General features: G+C 43.0%; 2 protein-coding genes across 8 annotated transcripts in view; one reads left to right on the forward strand and one right to left on the reverse strand.

Annotated features, from left to right (window-relative positions):
• Positions 1-16,492, forward strand: part of LOC137304504 (protein Wiz-like) — an 81,436-nt gene extending 64,944 nt beyond the window's left edge. For 3 of the 7 annotated variants that reach the window (XM_067973128.1, XM_067973130.1, XM_067973133.1), the window contains 3 exons: positions 312-485; positions 1,815-2,019; positions 7,397-16,492. In XM_067973128.1, the coding sequence (XP_067829229.1) occupies positions 312-485; positions 1,815-2,019; positions 7,397-7,541 (524 nt within the window). In that variant the 3' untranslated portion in view covers positions 7,542-16,492. The remainder of the gene's footprint in view (positions 1-311; positions 486-1,814; positions 2,020-7,396) is intronic. The other 4 variants (XM_067973131.1, XM_067973132.1, XM_067973134.1 and 1 more) reach the window with 2 other exon arrangements.
• Positions 16,493-17,488: 996 nt separating this feature from the next.
• Positions 17,489-19,295, reverse strand: part of LOC137304506 (A-kinase anchor protein 8-like) — a 32,041-nt gene continuing 30,234 nt past the window's right edge. The window contains exon 13 of the mRNA XM_067973135.1: positions 17,489-18,999. Coding sequence (XP_067829236.1) covers positions 18,559-18,999 — 441 coding nt within the window. The 3' untranslated portion in view covers positions 17,489-18,558. The remainder of the gene's footprint in view (positions 19,000-19,295) is intronic.

Raw genomic sequence — 19,295 nt, forward strand, 5'->3', positions numbered from 1 at the left:
CGTAATACAGAGCTCTTACCCTAGCTCTCTTTCCCTGCCCCCTCCCACCCCAGACGCCTACTGTCTTTACCAATCCTTGACTTCCAAGAGCAGCCCCTAATGGTACATGGTGACATTTCTATTTCCACTTCCCATGGCACCCAGTAAAGAGACTGCAGGCAGTCAGTATTAAATTTGAGAGCCTTTATTGTGCTGTGGGTTCATGACCACTGGGAACTAGGTTGAGACCTGCCAGAACCTCAATTTAAATTAGGAATCAAACTGTGGAAGGCAGGGTGGTAACTGAATCTTAATTTCATTTTGGACAACAGAGCACCCAGTCAAGTTAGGAACCTGTGAGTATTGTGGAGTGACACTAACCACGGGTGTAGGCCTCTCGAACCACATGCGTGGCCATCTGAAATCTGGATTGAAAAGGAAGTTACCGAGTCTGTCTCAGTTCGAGGAACTTCACGAAAAGGCTGAACCTACACTCACCGACACATGTGAGACCCTTTGGCTTTGTATAACTTAACCAAAAAAAAACAATGTAAACTTTGACAGTGCTGAAGAAAAAAGCTTGTTAAATTGAAATGCACTGTAAAGGAAACTGTGTGTGATATACATGCTGTGATCCAGACGACACGAAGTTGATCCCCTAATGAGCGTCCATTTCATGACGTGCTTGAGAACGCAAAGCCTAACCCTAGAAGTTCAGGGACTAGTTGCAGCTTTTGCTTGCTTATGTATATAATTTTTTGTTTTAATTTGCACGTGAGTGGATTGTATTTATTGTACCTTTTTGTTCTCGCACTCTTCCCCTGTATAGAAACTGAGCCAGGGTGTATAAATCATTGTAATGTGTAAGTAAGCCTATAACGGTGTTAAGATAAGATCAAGCCCCGTTTGCATGCGGTTTGGCAGCTTAGAAAACCCTGCATAATATTCACCTTGCAAACATAACTTTCAGGGTTCAACAAATTCAGTGAAAGGTTGGTTAACAGTTGGAAAAGAAGTAGAAGAAATTCCACCGATTCTCTCTTTCCTGTTTAGAGCATAACTTGTAATAAAAAAAAATGTGTGGCGCTAAATGTGAAAAGACACTTTGCGGGGATATAACTCTGATAAATGACTTCTTTATACCCACTCGATTCATGGCATATGTGGAATGGTCCTCCGTCCTGTCCGGTAAGTGCAGTTAAACCCTCTAAATGACCGCATGCATGGACCAGAAGGATATTGTGCCCTGATCATACCTGTTCTGAAAATCATTTTTTTTCCTCCCAATACTCAGTATTGGAAGCAGCCATACTTTCAGAATATCTTAAAACTCTTGAGAGGTGCAGTAACTTGATATGTTCCTGCACAGATCGATTGAACATAGTTCGCATTTACATGTAGTCGGAGTACGCTCTCTGTTTAAAACATATCCACCATGAACAAAGGTGCCTACCGACTCTTAAACTGTTTTGTGTGTTTTCGTTTGCCCACGGGTATTGGATCAGGCGTGTAGCAACGATCAGCTCCTTGATAAGGGCAGGGCGTCTCTCATTCCGGATGCCTCTGACTGCCTCTACGTATAGGCAGATATATTTCTATGCAATCTTAAGCTGTGGTTTTCCATGAAAGTAAAATAGGACTTCTTATTGAGTTGCTATTGAGCAATGTGATCTTTGGAGGGTTTAACTGTACTGGCAGGTTTTCAGTAAATTGTGACTACATCTGAAGTTACCTTTGAAAACGTCTCCCAACAGTTTATAAAATAAGGTTGAAACGGATCTGACTTTTACGCATCGAATGAGACGACAAGCTAACGGCTTCTCTTTCGTGTCCAGACTATGAGCGTAAGCAGCAAAAGCCAGTGGTATGCACAGAGAACCTGTCACCGAAACGTGAGGAAGGGAAGGTGCCCAAGACATTCAGGCCAAAATCAGAGGAATCAAGACCTCTCCGAGTAAGACCTGTGATCTTTCCAGTGCCGAAACCTGAACCCCTCTCACTGGTGAAGTTTATAGGAAACATCTACACTCTGAAATGCAGGTAAGTGCAATGGAATACATTTATCCGCGGTGTCCTTGGGGAAATCAGAGCTGGCCTTTTGTTTTATTTGTTCTTGGCATGTGGGCAAGGCTGCTATTTATTGCCTATTCCCTGAGAAGGTGGTGTTGGGCCTTTTACGTGAACCACTACAGTCCTTGTGGGGATGGTGCTCCCATAATGGTGTTGGGTAAGGAATTCCAGTTTATTGAACCAGTGACCATTAAGGACCAAGGGATACATGTCCATGTCAGGATGGAGTGTGGCGTGGAGATGAACTTGGTGTTCTCACGACATTGCTGCTCTTGTCCTTCTCAGTGGTAGAGGTCGGAGGGAGAGAGATACTGTCGGAATAACGGTAAGTTGCTGCAGTGTATCCTGTAGATGGAGAGGATGGATGTTGAGCCTAGTGATGGGGGTAATTGAACTTCGTAGGGATTGTAGTTCCACCAATGCTGATTGTACTCCTGTATCTCATCCAGGGGCTCATTTTTCACAATTGAGCCTACAGATTGTCAGCAGACTATTCAACTTTGGAAGGCATCATAGCTGAGCTCAATCTTGTCTGAGCCTGTTGCCCACACGCTCCCTTTTCTGCAGGTAATAACTGGGTGGCGGTTAGGAGCAGGAACCCTGACAGATTTCCTTCCACTCGTGGGATGCTGAGGCCCTTCTTAGCCCTCCTAGTCCCTACCTTAGCTGAAAGCCGCCAGGTCAAAACAGACCGGGGACCTGGCACCAGGTAGTACATCTATCCACTGAGCTGCTGCTTTATCGCTGTTGCAGTCACTTATTTGAAGATGAAAGCAGTGGGACAAAAAGGGAGCTTGGTTTATGCCACCTTTCTGTACAATGGTTGATGCAATGGGACCTTTAGTGTGGTGCCAGGTTGCGTATATTGGATAGATATTAACAGTAAGAAGGTATTATTAAAAGTGTGTTTACTCTCCAGTAACACAGTGGAAATAAATCCTAATATTTATTAATAGTTTGATTGTAGAAATGTCAATGTTTAAATTATACCACTATTAGTACAAAATAACTTGCCAAGAGGGAATAAAGCATTCCCCCAAATCTCCAACGCTGCACTCCATATGAGGTGTAACACTAGGGTGGAGTGTGTTTCAAGTAATGCATCTTGGGGAGTGAGCTGACATTAATAAAAGACTTATCCTTCACTGTTTGAGTTTTTGTCATCTCAGCCCCTCCATTCATCTCCTTCCTGCTTCCTTTGACTCTGCCAATGGATCAACAATGACAGCTCCTCTCCGCACTTTGCTCCAGGATGTCTGTGCACTCGTGAACAAGGCCCTTGCCATCGAGACCCTTATAATGGATGATTGCACGGACATCCTTGCTTTGACGAAAGCTTGGCAGTTGGGTGGTGACACTGTGCCTCCTATTGAAGCTTTGCCACCTGGCTTAACTTTTCATCACCTGTTCTGCCCAAACCAATAGGGTGGAGATGTGGCCCTTATCACCAAATCATACCCTGGTCTCTTCCCCGACTCCTCTGGTACCTCCGCGTCCTCCTTCAAGCACTTCACCTTGTTCCACCCCTCTTGTCTTTTCCTGAAAATCATTGTTGTCTACTGCTCTCCCAAGCGCCACCCTGAATTTTTCTCCGGGATATCCTCCCACCTTTCCTTCCTCACCCTTTGTACTGAGCAGTGGCTCATCCTTGATGATTTCATTCTCCATCTCAGCTCCACTTGCCTCTTTCCTCTGATTGCACTGCCCTTCTATACTCCATAAACCTGTCCCTCCATATTCACGGCCACCTCCTCAACCTCACCATCTCACATAGCCTCTCTACTGCCGTGATCTTGATCACAGAGAAGGCCATCTCTGACCACTTTCTTGTCTCCCTCACCACTGGCAATCTCCAACTGCATTTCCTTCTGCGTCTGCCCCTGGAAAAATCTCTCTCCCAAGTCATTTACAACTGTTCTACAAACTCCCAACTACCTAGCCTTTTACTCTCCATTTGCCACAATACATCTGCAGCTGTTGATCTAATCAACTACTCCCTTACACCTTTGATGCCCTTGTCTGCAGCAGAACCTTTAATTTCTTCCTACTGGTCGTTCCCCTTGGAATGGCCCCCATCCTGGCCTCCAAGTCCAAGGGGTGCAGACTTGAGTGCATTTGGCATACAACTGGTTTTAGTCCACATCTGCCTGGACAAACATCAAGCACTATTGGACCTCATTCTCCTTTGCCAAAACCGTCCACTGCTTCAGGATCAGAGCAACATGGGTTGGATATTGATTGGGAGGTGGGAGACAGAGAGCATGGATAAAGGGAATGTACTCTGATTGGTGGGATGTGGCAAGTGGTGTTCCCCAAGGATCAGTACTGGGGCCACAGCTTTTCACCGTATTTATCAATGACTGGATGAAAGACTAGAGTGTTTTATATCCAAGTTTGCAGATGACACTTAGTTAAGGAGGCACAATAAGTTGTCTGGATGGAAGCAGGAAGTTACAAAGGGACATAGACAGATTAAATGAGTGGGCAAAACTGTGGCAAATGGTGTTCAGTGTGGGCAATTATGAGGTCATCCACTTTGGATCCAAGAAAGACAAATTGGAGTATTTTCAAAATGGTTAGAAACTAGGAACTGTGAAGGAGCAGAGAGATTTGGGTGTCCATCTACACAAATAATTAAAAGCAATCAAAACAGCTAATGGAATGTTGGGCTGGAAAATTCTACAGAAATTGGCCGTGTGCTTGATAGTGAGGAAGAAAGCTGCAGACTGCAAGAAGATATCAATGGACTGGTCAAGTGGGCAGAAAAGTGGCAAACGGAATTCAATCTGGAGAAGTGTGAGGTAATGCATTTGGGGCAGGCAAACAAGGCAAGGGATGCACAATAAATGGGAGGATACTGAGAAGTGTAGAGGAACAAAGGGACCTTGGAGTACAAGTCCACAGATCCCTGAAGGTAGCAGGACAGGCAGATAAGGTGGTTAAGAAGGCATACAGGATACTTTTCTTTATTATCCCAGGCATAGAATATGGGAGCAGGGAAGTTGTGCTAGAACTGTGTAAAAGACTAGTTAGGCCACAGCTAGAGTACTGCGTACAATTCTGGTCACACTACAGGAAAGATGTGATTGCACTAGAGAGGGTACAGAGGAGATTTACGAGGATGTTGCCAGGACTGGAGAACTTCAGCTATGAGGAAAGGTTAGATAGGCAGGGATTGTTTTCTTTGGAACAGAGGAGGCTGAGGGGAGGTTTAATTTAGGTGTATAAAATTATGAGGGGCCTCGATAGAGTGGATAGGAAGGACCTATTTCCCTTAGCCGAGAGATCAACAACCAGGGGACATAGATTTAAATTAATTGGTAGAAGGATTAGAGGGGAGTTGAGAAATTTTTTCACCCAGAGGGCGGTGGGGGTCAGAACCTCACTGCCTGAGAGGGTGGTAGAGGCAGAAACCCTCATCACATTTAAAAAGTACTTGGACATGCACTTGAAATGCCGTAATCTACAAGGCTACGAACCAAAAAAGTGGGATTTGGCTGGCGCAGACATGATGGGCCGAATGGCCACCTCCTGTGCCATAAATTTCTATGATTCTATGTTTGTGTTCAGTTTTGGACACTGCACCCCAGGAAGGGGGTACAGCACAAATTCACCAGAATAACACCAGGGCTTAAAGGGTTAAATTATGGGGGCCAGTTGCATAAACTTGGCTTGTATTACTTTGAGTTTAAAAGGTTGAGGTGTTTAAAATGTTAAAAGGATTAGATAGGGTAGATACAGAGAAATTATTTCCTCTGGTGGGGGAGTCAAGAACAAGGGGACACAATCTTAAAATTAGAGCTAGGCCATTTTGGAGTGAAATCAGAAAACATTTCTTCACAAAGGGCAGTGGAAATCTGGAATTCTCTTCCCCAAAAGGCTGTAGGTGCTGGATCAATTGAAATTTTCAAGACTGAGACAGAGATTTGTATTAGTCAAGGGTATCAAAGGCAGTTAAATAGAGTTGAGGTACAGATCAGCCATGATCTAATTGAATGGCGGAATGGGTTTGATGTGTTAATTGTATCCATATGATTTATATCAAGTAGTGTTAATTGTATTCAGGTAGTGTGTATCAATTAGGAACTCTCTTGTATCCATTTATAAGAGAGCTAATCTAGTGTGTGGTGTGGGTGTAGTGAGGAGCTCTGTGAATAAAGGCTTAGAAGCAACTGAAGACCAGGCACAATATTCTATCCTTCACCACCTGGCTATGCAGTTTGTAACACGACACGCTGAATGACCTACTCCTGTTCCTGTGTGTGTTCCCATATCTGCTGCTGAAACCCTGATCTTTGCCTTTGTTACCTCCTAGTCTGACTATTCCAATGCTCTCCTGGCCGGCTTTCCATCCTCCACCCTCCGTAAATTCAGTTCATCGAAAACTCTGCTGCCTGTATTATATCCCGCTCACCTGTAGATCTCCTCTGTCCCTGCTGACCTATATTGGCTCCCAGTCCCCAACACCTCCAATTTAAAATTCTCATCCTCTTGTCTAAATCCCTTCATGGCATTGTTCCTCCCCTATCTCTGTAACCTCCTCCAGATGTAAAACCATCACCAACCTTTGTGTTATCCTGTGTATAATATCTATTGAATTATGTCCCTGTAATCCTGTGTTCATTATCACCTGTAAACTTCCGAGTGATTTGTTAAATAGACCGGTTTGCCATAACACCTGCTGTCAGCAAAGCAAGGACCTGAAATGTGAAACCGTACTACTTAATATCATACCATGGAGATCTTACGTGTGAAGGCACTGCCCAGTCTAACATTAAACTATTGTAAACAATTTTACAACACCAAGTTATAGTCCAGCAATTTTATTTTAAATTCACAAGCACATCGTTCACCTGAGGAAGGAGGTAGCCTCCGAAAGCTTGTGAATTTAAAATAAAATTGCTGGACTATAACTTGGTGTTGTAAAATTGTTTACAATTGTCAACCCCAGTCCATCACCGGCATCTCCACATCAACATTAAACTATACAGACATGAAGGTCCCAGATTCAATTCTTAGTCTTTTCTGAGTTAGTTGATCCCAGCTGGGGAAGCAGTTGGGGTGCTACCATTGACCTTCATGTCCCTGGGCTATGGAAGAGCCACGGTCCTCACTCCAATAACCCCTGCTGGAAATGACACATAGACGTCAGGAGAGGGTGGAATTTGGCTGTGATGCCCTTCACAGTTGAATATCCTGCTGGTCCACGCAGTGTCTTGGCTTAGACATGGAGACTGGCCACTTGGGTGAGGTAACGGGGCGAGAAAACCGGGGAAGGTGGCATTTTTTTCTAGCAAAGAAATTAGCTAATTGGATCAGCTCCTAATGCATCTTCCTTCCTGTGCAGATTTTGTGATGTGGAGTTCCACGGTCCCCTCTCGATTCAGGAAGAATGGGTGAGACACTTGCAACGACATATCCTGGACATGAACTTCCCAAAGGCCGAGACTGCCCGCGAAGAGATCTCTGTATCCGCCGAGCCAGAGAAATAGGCTGAATCCGCTGCCCACCTGGAAATGTGGGTACAATGGGGCAGAACCTCGGTCACAGTCTGTCTCCAAGACAAACTTGATTTTATGTTCTTATAGTTTAGTGAAGTTTGGAAAGATTCTTCTTTGCCTTGAACGTTTAAACCTCTGTGTAGTGATGGAAGTATCTGCCTTACATGGGTTTCCTTAGAGTAATTCTGCATTCGCCTCATACAGTTAGAATGTTCAGAAGAACAACTTGGCCCTGATTAATTTTATATAATCTAGAAGCAGCTACGTAGCACAGTGCACTTCAGGGGGAGTCGCACTGCATGAGGACGGGGCAGAGGGCACGCAGCATTGTAATTGGGCAGTTATGTAATCTGGGGCAGTGGCATGGTTTGTTTGAGATCCATTTGACTGCGCCCATTCGGACCCCCAGGTAATAGATTAGTGCATCAATCCATGCCTTGGGGGAGAGAGAAAGAGAGAAGGGAAACAAAAAGGCAGTTATTTTAAAATCCACTTTTTAAACACTCTGCCCAGTTGAGGAGAGTAAAACTATTAAGTGTTTCTCCTTGTAAATCACATCAAGGGCAGCAGGAAATAAAAGTTTTAAAATAATTTTTCAAAAAAAAAACCATTTGCATGGTTGATGCTGAGCTCCAGATCGTTGCACTAAGGCAAAACCAAGCAGCTGTGAGCAGAAGGTTTGGATATGACGAGCACTATGTCGTGTGAAGCTGAGGGATCACAAATCTTGCCAGTCTCGTGGGCGTGGGTCACCTAAACCTGCAGGGTAATGGTCTGAGCAGTGACGCGGCTATGCCTGGCTGGTTCGGTATTAAACGATGTGCGCTGGAGTACCTGACCTTTGCCCTCGGGGTGCTGCTGGGGCGGTTACTTTGCATGCTGCCAGCCCGCAGTAGCAGAAATGGAGATAAGTGCTGCAACGGTACACTAGAACACGGAAACAGGCGCGGGAAATGCACAGCAGGCCTGTCGGCATCTGAAGGGTTAACATGTCGGCTGGGACCCTTCTTGAGATTGGTTGGACAGCACAGCAGTGACCAGACGTGTATTTTAACGCTGTCTGCAAGAGGGGAGCTTGGACCACATTAAATATTACACACTTCCCACCTTAGCAGGAATGTAGTCCTGTTCAGTGTTTAAAAACCGAATTCGGGCAGCCAAATAAAAAAATATTAACACCCTTACACCTGTACAAGTTGAGCAAAAAGCACTGCTTTCTGGTTCGAATCCGCAGGAAGGTTTTTAAAATGGTAACTCCGCAGCTGCCACGCCCTTACCACATCCTGCCGTGTGGAGAATTGTATTGTCCACGTGTAGACCAAGCTATGTCCTTTTGTGTTGCAACTGTCCATGGGCATGTGGCTTGAGAGATGGATGAGACGGTCATGGGGCTAAAAGGGCAAGTTTATTCCTCTGACTCCGAGCTACTAAATCTGCATTTCGGTCAGTGACATGTTTATAACCCGTCCTGTTGGATGTTTTATAGAGTTTAGTTGCTCTTTTAATATTTAGCGAAGGACCTATTTGTTTTTAGAAGTGCTTAGGTCACAAAGTGGCATTACATCTGCGCATAAAAATGCAAGTGTATTTGGTAGTCGTACTGTAAAGGTGCTTTTTTTCTTTTTGTCCTCTTGTATGTGCTGGATGACGGTTGAGTCTTAGCTAAGTGTAAAAACTGGTTTTAAAATCTTTAGTTGTGCTCCCTTTCACACCCGAGGACCTCTTGTCTTGTGTCTGACCTGCTGTGAGTTGAAGCAGGCCGTGAAAGATGCAGCTTTAGGTTGACTGGGCCACAGTGTCGGTGCAGCCCCCCTGACGGGCCGAGCCCCCCCCCCCCCCTCCCCTATGGGCCGAGCCTCCCGACGGGCGCTACGCTCACCGTTGCCTAAACGAACACAGTCAGGGTTACTCGTTCCATTCAGTAAACGGTAACACTTCCAAGTGTCCTTCCTGCTGCCACAATAATGCACCAGTCATCGGTCCTTTGCAAACCAGGTAATGTAGCTGTGGGGGAGGAGAGGGGAAAGAGTTCTCGCGAGGCTGCTGACCAGAAAGATGCTCGTCACATTCAAATTTTTCTTTTCCTCTTCCCCTCTCTACCCCACCAAAAAAAAATCCTGTCTGTATGAGAAACGCCTCTTTTGGTTTGTAAGCGGGACACAAAAGGCCGTTTGTTTTTATTGAAACTGTTCGATTTAAAACCTATTGTTTGTGGTCACTATCTATTTTCAGTGTTGTGATGTGGGTCTGTGCATCTAATGCAATCAGACACTCTGTGACCAAAAAAAAAAATAATCTTGTTACCTGTTTGTTGCTGTGACTATGTATTGTTGTAACTTGGAGTGTACTGAAATATACCTTCATAACCAAAGGTGCTATGAGATTGGTTGTTGGGTATCCCAGAATAAGGTTTTTTTTTGAGAATGGACTGCTGTGTGTCAGCACATTTACAAAAGCTCCTCGGCTGAACTGGTGGAAATTCAGACCACCAATCCACTTTCAACATTCATTTCAGTAGAAATAGTTTTAATTTTGTGTTATTTAGTGTATTGGTGTCAATGCTCTTTAGGAAAACTCACACTTAATACATTTGATGTTGTGTGATGCTCTTAATTCAGCACCTGAAATCGCTTCCTTCACTGCCAAACCTGTCACCACTAGTGCTTCACTCTAGTGTTGCATCTCTCAAAATGCTCTGCACTTGGAACATGGAGGCAGACCCATCACTGTAGTGCTGGGTGCTTCTCGCAATTCAGATAGACGTTGTATACCAAGATTTAAACATGCCCACCATTAAATTTTACTGAAATCCGAATGACAGCCCTGAAAACCCTGACTGAATCTCCCCTGGGGTTTCAGTTGCTGCCATTTACAGGAAGGCACCTCCCCCCAGAACCAGCCTCTGATTGAGTCAGCGTGCTTGTCTACTTTCGAGCACACGGGTTGCGAAGTTTGGTACAGCTCGTAACGGGATCAAATTCTGGTTACATTCCCAGTTTTAAAGAAACTTCTTTACCCAGAGAGTGGTTAAATTATGGAACTCGCTCCCACAAGGAGTGGTTGCGGCGACTAGTAAAGATGCTTTTAAGGGGAAGCTGGATAAACGCAGGGAATAGAAGGATATGTTGATGGGGTTAGATGAAGAAGGTTGGGTGGAGCATAAATGCTGGCATCGGTCTGTTGGGCCTGTTTCTGTGCTGTACATTCTATGTTTAAAAAAAAATCAGGATTAAGGTGAATCTCAGCGAACTGCCTTTTACCTTCCAGGATTACCTCTCAGAAAAGATGTTTATTTAGGGACGGTAAACAGCCGTGTGCCAGTGCTGATGGAAACACCAAAATGCACCTTCGGAGCTGGTTTCACTCGGCGCCTCTGATCACAAATGGCTGCCAATGCAGGAACTTGTGTTGAGCCGGTTGTTACGGTCAGCTCACACCAAGAAGATCTGCTCAGTTACAGTGCAGCAATGTGAAAAGATGGGCATTAAATTGTGCTGGCTAATGGATTGGAAATCTTGTTTTATGGCTATAAAACTGGCTCCCTTCCATTCCTTGCCCAATGGCAGTTGAAGTATTTCGCAGTGTGTAGGTGCAAAATGCACAACCAGGGCAAATGCCTTATTAGGACAAACAATAACTCGCTGGGCAGAGAAGTGGAAGCTTGTTTTTGCTGAAGTTCTAGTTAAATATAATGAAGGGCTTGCCTTGCAACAGTCAGATTTGTGACCCATTGTCAGCAGCCCACTGGGTGGTTCATTTGGCATTTAACGGAATGCTGGAGGCCTCATGTCCTTATCCTTGAATTAATAGTTGGACGGGATTCATTAAACCTTTCCTCCCCATGCTATGTAGTGGCTGGCGTGATCACCCATTCTGTGGGACTTTCGGCTTGGACCCTGAAGTATAACATATCTTTGTTTAGCTTTAACTCCCAACTCCTCTTCTCCCCGCCCCCCCCCCCCCCCCCCAATCTCGATACGAATAAGCACAGGGGAATTACCAGGTATAAGTTTAAACAGCAATGTGATGTTTCATCGAATGATGCAGCACAGGAGGCCATTCAGTCCATCGTGCCTGTGCCGGCTCTTTGAATGAGCTATCCAATTATTCCCACTGCCCTATCCTTTCCCCATAGCCCTGCAAATTTTTCCCCCTCGAGTATTTATCCCATTCCCTTTTGAAAGTTACTATTGAAGTTTCAGTGGTCAGTCCCTGAAATGCTGTAGAGATGACTAGTTAATTTTTTTCCCCCAAACTTTAAAGGAATCGTCTGGGTAGTTGGCGTTGACTGTTAATGAACAGCCTGCTGGTTTTGAGGATTGAATCTTTTGTGTAGGTCATTGCTTATTGCGGAGGTGAGCCCTGTGACTGACTTGGCAAGGCTCAGACTTAACTCGATGTGATGGAGGAAGAAACTAACAACCAACTTTAAAAGTGAGAGGCGTTCGTGGTTGTTCTAAGAGTCTGAGAGGAATTTTAAAGGAATATTTTGGGACTCAGAACATTTACAGTTTCTTGGAGCTGGATTATACAGATGGTGCCTATACTGGTGGTTGATGTGTTGGTATTTTGCTGCGTTTCTTATTGTTGTTTTATTGATGCAGTGGTAACTTTTAAAATGCTTATTATTCCTTGTACCCTGACCTGGTTCTTTCATGTATTGTTGAATATTTTTGATTCTCAACTGTGTTTGTATTTTAACCCAATCCTTTTTTTAATACAAGTATTACCACAGTGAGAATGGATTTGCATTTTGTGTAGTTTGCAGCACCACAGTTTTAAAATTTTTTTGTGCTCATACCCACTATGTTTTAGAGGTAAATTTTGCCTCCTGTTTCCGGGTGCTGAGTAAAACAGTATCAGCGCTGCTATATCACCATCTGCTGGCAGAAACATGGCACTGCATTGTCTCCATCTGAACGGGGTAATGCCCTTACAGATGAGTGGTATTTCAGAAAGTTCGCATTTGTTCATTTCCTTTTTCCCTCCCCTCGGTTGTAGTACGTAGGTGTTAAGACTGGTTTGCGAGTCGTGGTAATTGTGTCGGATTGTGGGATGGGTGTTGCCAGTTTGTGGGGCACAGGGTCGTGTGTCGGATTGTGTTGCAGGCAGCATGGGATCCAGTGGGCTGATGGGTTATCCTTTCCCTTGAAGATTTTGTGCTGTCTAGTCACTTCCCTGCTTATAATGGGTTGGCTAACTAATAAGTAGTAGGTAATTTCTTTTTTGTTAAACTTTATTAAAAAGGTAATTTAAAGATGCTTTAGATGCAGGCATGGGAATTTTTAGCATTAACCCTTTCTATACAAATGAGTCTAAAGGCAATGTGTAATACCTGTTGATTTTTTTAAATTACATAGATTGAGCCTGTCTATTTAAATCACTTCTGTTAGGATGCTTCAATGGAATGGATGGATATATAGGAGTGATTACAATGAGGGATCTGATCAAGAGGTTCTGATGGTGCTGTATAAACGGAGCAATTGTAACCACCACAGATTCGGTTACTTCCCTGTTATCTCTCTGTGGTGTGCTGCTGGTGATAATACTTTTAATGTTTTAATGTTATCTGATGTTGGGCTTGTTACTGGGCCAACAGCTGCTGTTGCCATGGATGCTGACTGTCAGTACTTTTCGTGTTGCTGTGTAATAACTAACAGGATTCACAATTAAAATGTCCCAGCTGCCCTCAGGATCTCTTGGGTTAGTCAGTTACATCAGAGGAGATTGTGAGCCGCACAATGATAGGGATTTGTGCAAGTGATTTAATGGCAGTGCCCTTACAGCATCTGGCTTCCTTGAACACAGACACCCACTTACCTAGCAGGCCTAAATACAGCAGAGAGTGATCTGATTTGTTAACATTCTTGGGCGCGTAGTCTGAAACTGAAATTGCCCACCATCTGGAACATTCGAGATGAATCTCTCGAGAATGATCCTATACGAGGAAGTGATATCCACTATCTTTGGGAAGTCCGAATGCACAGCTGTGAATTTTTGGACTGTGTAGCCTCTCAAAAGCTGCTGATATGTGAACTGTTGCTTTGAGGGATGCCCTCTACTGCACCCAAAGCCAAGAAACTCAATTTATTTTTCCCCTGCACTCATTCCAGTCCCCCTTACTGCTTTGTGGTTGCAGAAATCGTTGGAAGAAGCTTGCTGATAATGTTTTTCCAATCATAAGCCGTTAGAGGCTGTGGTGTAGTGTAGAGCAGATGGCGGGGGTTGGGTTGCTTGGAGATCCCTGTAGTGAATCAGGACGTAAAATTACCACAGAGCTTTGATGAGAATTAATTTCACAGTTACCTGCCCCCTCCCCCAAATAACCCCCCTAGTGCTTCATTCAGAGTGGGTTTGGTTGTTGACTTGTATCTGCAAACATATTTTTAAAAAAAATCTGCCAATGCCAGAATACTCAGCAGGCCAGTCCCCATCTGTAAAATGAACATCCAGGTTAACGTTTAGGGTGTATATCTTTGAGTGCTGATTATTTTAGTACACACACCCAAAATGTTAACCTGTCTTTTCTTTTTACAGGTGTTGACTAGCCTGCTGTGCGTTTCCAGCTTTTATTGCTGCTGTTATTCCAGTACACAGAGTTCTACAGAGTACCATTGTGAATGCACGTGTTGCTGTGTAGAACAGAATGGCACTTTGTCCTCGATACTGATTGGAGCCATGGTGTTTTTTTAATGACCGGTACACTGCAAACCTTGTGAACTATTGCTTGTAAAAACAAATTGTGGTACTCTATCCAGAATACAGAACTTGCCTGGCAGATGTGCTCGTGATTTTTGCTCCCTTGAAATGTTTGGTTCCTCGGCCACAGAACAGCCTTTCACTGGAAGCGGGAGAGTCATGAGTTACAGGCTGAACTGACTCGAATAGAGCCGTAAGGAGTAAGTGGTATTACATTTGACCAGAGTATGCCAGCCAAGATTGTATTTTGCTGAGCTGCAGTGTCAAAAGAAATCCTGAGCAATTAGAGGTTTCCTTATCAACCCCATTGAATTCCTCAGTTTGGGGATGTGGAGACTTATTCGGGAATTGACATCAACTGGGACTTGGTTGCCTTTTTTGTATTCCTCTCCTCTGGGGAAAACAAACCTCTTTTAAAGAATGCTAAATATCAAGTGAAGTGTAGCCTGATTGTGCAATTTTTGTGGTAGCATTTCTGAATTTTCAAAGCTTACCTGTAGGTGTGAGTGATGCCCAGTCCATTCTATTATTAAACACCCCTCCCTTAATACTGTTCAAAGAAAGGTTGTCAAATTCTGCTTTTGTATATACGTATTTTGTAGGTTAAAAGTCACTTTTACACTTGTAATTCTAATTCATGGTCTTAAATGAAGTTTCTCTGATGCCAGCTACACAAGGAATAATTGGACAAGCTTTTTTATATAAAGGCAAGAATGTCCAGCATAGAACAAAGATTTTTAAAACATATATCCCTATATTAGCCATTGCATTTTGAGGTCTATTTTAAAAAGATATTTTAGTTCCAATTGTACTGTGTAAAATAGTTGTGCTTTACCTGTGTCTTATTCTTTTCTAGAGTCAATTATAGTACTTAACCAATTTATAGTGACTAGAATACAGTCCCACCATATTTGGGGGGGGGGGGGGGGGGGTGTGGCAGTAGTTAGGCTCCAAGGTTTGGTATGTGTACATGTCATAAGCTTGATAGCAAGATTCATGGACCAGATGAAAGACTAGTGTTAATGGAGCACATGCATGGGAAGATGCACCTTTCTGACCATGAAACCACTATTCAGGTATGGTGGGACATAGAGAAACTCCCTGATGGTGCATTCTGGCCAGGCAGGTGAAGTATTAAGAGTATTGATGTTTTTGCCTCAATCATGTAATTGCTAGAATAAAACTGTCAAGAAGCAAATGAACATTGCTAGGATTTATTGACCTTGCTTCGTGTGGTGTTAACATTCCTATAGGTCAGCATTCTTCCTCCCTCTCCTTAGGTCAACTTTATTTTTCTCTTAGCCTCTAGGAGGTGCACAAGCTTATCTTCAGTTTATTCTGGGCAGATCAAACCCTTTAGTGTAGTGACTTTCCAAGCACAGATATGCTTCCTTCCATTCTTTAGCACAGTGTGATGTGAAAGCCAGGGCTCTCCATTACTGTAAATCTGTGTTTCTAATGCAAGTCTTCATTCAGTATTGCCCTGCACTTGGAACACTAAGGCATTGCACACCATGGCAGGAAGTATATATTGGGTACTAGGTAGCCAGCATTGTTGGTCTACCTCCACAGTTAAATTAAACTAACATGATTTTCTTTTGGCAATGTATATAAACATTCTCCAAACAGGGCACAATAAAACCTTATTATAACCCAAATTAATTGGCATTTTTTTCTTTGCTGTTGGTAATCTAAATACAGATCAGATTGAAAATGAGGACCATTAGAGATTAATCATTGTAAGAACAAGGCTGTTAATGTTTGATATCCAAAGCCAATGCCTGATCGCTATGGTGTAAGTTCTTGTACTCAGGTTTGACATGAAAAGTGTTTCCATTTTTTTTTAGTGTATCCTTTAGTCTCACTGCTGCTGCTTACTCCTATCCTCTGAGTTGTCCAGCTTCTGTTGCTGGGTTCAGTGGAACATGTTTGTAATTAGGTAGACACTGCATTTTATAATTTTTAAAATATGTACACTTGATTGTGCATACAGCTATTTAGGGCTGTATTTACTGGGAGTTGTTTATAAATTTAGTACAAGAAAAAACTTCAAGACAGACATTTATGTATACAGCCCATTCTGACTCACCTTTCCACACTAACTTTTTTTTTGTTTTTGAACTGTTGAGGTTAAACAAACCAAACTAGAAGCTGGTGCCTCAGAGCTACAAACTGTTACTGCTGTACATGTTACGGATGGTTGTGTATCCATTTACTCCAAATAAATAAAACTATGAAAAGTTTGTCTGTACAGTGAAATCAATCTGTTCAAACTAGTACTAATTAGAATGTATTTTTTTTTAAAGTTGTGAATTGTGTGCTCAAGATATTGTGACTGCACCAGCAGTTTGAATTGTACACACCCAGATTAGGCAGTGTGTTTAAATGTAGAATAAAATATTCTACTAACCACATGTTGATTTTTATCTGCACCTCAATTGATAAACTGTTGCTTCAGAAGGTTATTCCTAGATGAAGCAGGAATCTCACTCTTTGAAGATAGCAAAGCAGGGGTACAGGAGTATGCCAGTACACAACTACATAAAGCTACAGTTGTTGAAAATACACAGGCCCATCAACATCTTTGAACTGAAAAATGAAGTATGAACATTTACTCAAAATATGGTTGTAACCCTTTTGTCCATCTTTTCTCTTGCCAGATGTTGAAGGACCTGTATTTGCAATTTTATTTTGAGGCCATCATCTTCTGCCTTGACTCAGGCTGAATCAGGAACTGGGACACCAAAGCTGAGCTTGAATCCCATGTAATCTCTCCCCATTACAAAGACCACCTGCTTCTCCCTCTGCCCATCTACTGCCAAACCCTGATGGAACTTTCTTCCATTGCACTCCTAGCTGGCTTCATAATCTTGTTTCCTATCCCAGATTAAGTCTCCCATACTTTTGTCCCTGCTACTCATTTAAATCTTTGGCACTCTTCCTAAATCCTCACCTTTCTTCAAGAAGCCACTGCCATCCAAGCTTTTGGTCACTAATCTCTTTTGGCTAAACATCCATTTTCTTGTACCTCTGAGGCAATGTGGGTTGTCTTTTAGACATTAAAAAGGGGCTATGTAAATACAAGTTGTTAGTGTACAGGAGTGATAGTTTCCAGCTTGGCTGCCAAGTGTCCTATATTCCCAGTGAAAAACAGACCAGTAAAATCTCAATACACTCACATGCAATAGGTCAACAGAAATAGACCAATTAGGGAACTTTAAGAACCAAGACACTGAGGATTGCATTGGAAGTTTTAATTAACACTGCTACAAACTGATTTACAGTTGTGTATAAAATTGAAAACAATGAAGTTGAGTCCAAGTACATTGCGTTTAAATAGCCTAAATAAAGTTACTGTCGCATAGAAAAGCAGGGGTGGAATAAACCCAGCATAGGAAGAAAAAAATGCAACTACTTCCTGCAGTTTATATAATGCTAAACCACACTGCATTCCCATTGAGCCAAACCATACCTGTTTTCATTTCAAGGTCGCTCAATACTGAAGTGTACTTGAATCACCCGGCCCTCCAGTTCACAAGCCAGTGATCTGCATTAGGTTTGAAAACAAAGGAGGTGCAAATTCAATAAAGGCAGGCTCATCAGACTCACCAGGAAAGGAGTTTACCCCTTTGCATGTAAAAGGTCAGTCGAACCCTTAAGAGGCAGCCTATACCTTACAGGAATGCATTCTAGATGATTTTCACAATAGCTGCTTTACCACAGGCAATGCTGTTGCAGTTACAAAATCAGATTTAAAACAAAGCAACATGCTCAGAAGTGCCATTCACCACCATCTTCATGCAAAAGAGCTAAATTAATGCAACAAAATATTTCAGTTACCCAAATCCTGCTGCATATTTACACCTCATCTGTACACAAACCAAATGAGAAATTTAAAACCAGTATCTTAGCTTTGCAACTGCTCTATCAGACCACTTGGGAATAATTCTGGGTTGGATAGCTTGGAATCAACACAGCCAGACTTCCTTATGAGTTACTAAAGATCACTTAAGCTTCGATTACTGCAAACAAACCATGCCAGTCCTTAAAGAAAAGTTAATAGGGTCAATTGAACACCACGTTAATCACATTACAGAAACCGAAGTTTATTAAAAAAAAATTCACATCAGATGTAAGAAAAAACTGGACTTCATATCAGCCATATCAGATGAAACTGCAATACAGCAAGTGAACACAAATCTACTGGCAAGTTAAAAACAATGAATTTTTTAAACTAGTATAAACCTCAATAGCTGGTATGGGATAGAATTATATATATCTGCATGTCTGCAGAAAGTTGTACTAAAATCTACTCCACCTGTTCTTCATCTCCCTTCAACATCTCATCTTCCTCTTCAGCTGTCAATTCCAACTCCTTGTCTTCTGCTGGTGCTGCATCTGCCTCCCTAACTGCCTCACTAACCACCTCTCCAGCCCCTCCTACTGCTGCCACCTCCCCCCCAGCTCCTTCTTCTCCCTCCCCAGTCTCCTCTTCCGTTGCCTCCCCAGTCTCCTCTTCTGTTGCCTCCCCAGCTTTTTCTTCTGTGAAATCTTCCACATCTTCAGGTTCTTCCTTTATTCTGTCTGCAGTGATGGTATTGTCTTCTGCATCTTCAGTCTCCCCTTCTTTGTTCTCAACATCCATGGTGCTATCATTCAGAGTGCTATCCTTCATACCATCACCATCAGCAGTCTCATCAACAGCATCCTCCTCATCTTTGTCTGGGTCATCAGTGAATGGATTCTCACCCTGCAAAAGGAAGGTGTATAGTTAGCAGGCTTTAATAGAAGTCCTGAAAGAACATGACAAGAAATAGGAGCAGGAGTAGGCTATATATACGGCCCCTCGAGCCTCTTCTGCCATTCAATCAGATCATGGCTGATCTTCGACCTCAATTTCACTTTTCCACCCGATCCCCATATCCCTTGATTCCCCTAGTGTCCAAAAATCTATCCATATTCAATGATTCAGCATCCACAGCCCTCTGGGGTAAAGAATTACAAAGATTCACAACCCTCTGCGTGAAGAAACTCCTCCTCATCTTA

Source organism: Heptranchias perlo, chromosome 37, assembly GCF_035084215.1.
Source record: "Heptranchias perlo isolate sHepPer1 chromosome 37, sHepPer1.hap1, whole genome shotgun sequence".
Taxonomy (NCBI): Eukaryota; Metazoa; Chordata; class Chondrichthyes; order Hexanchiformes; family Hexanchidae; genus Heptranchias; species Heptranchias perlo.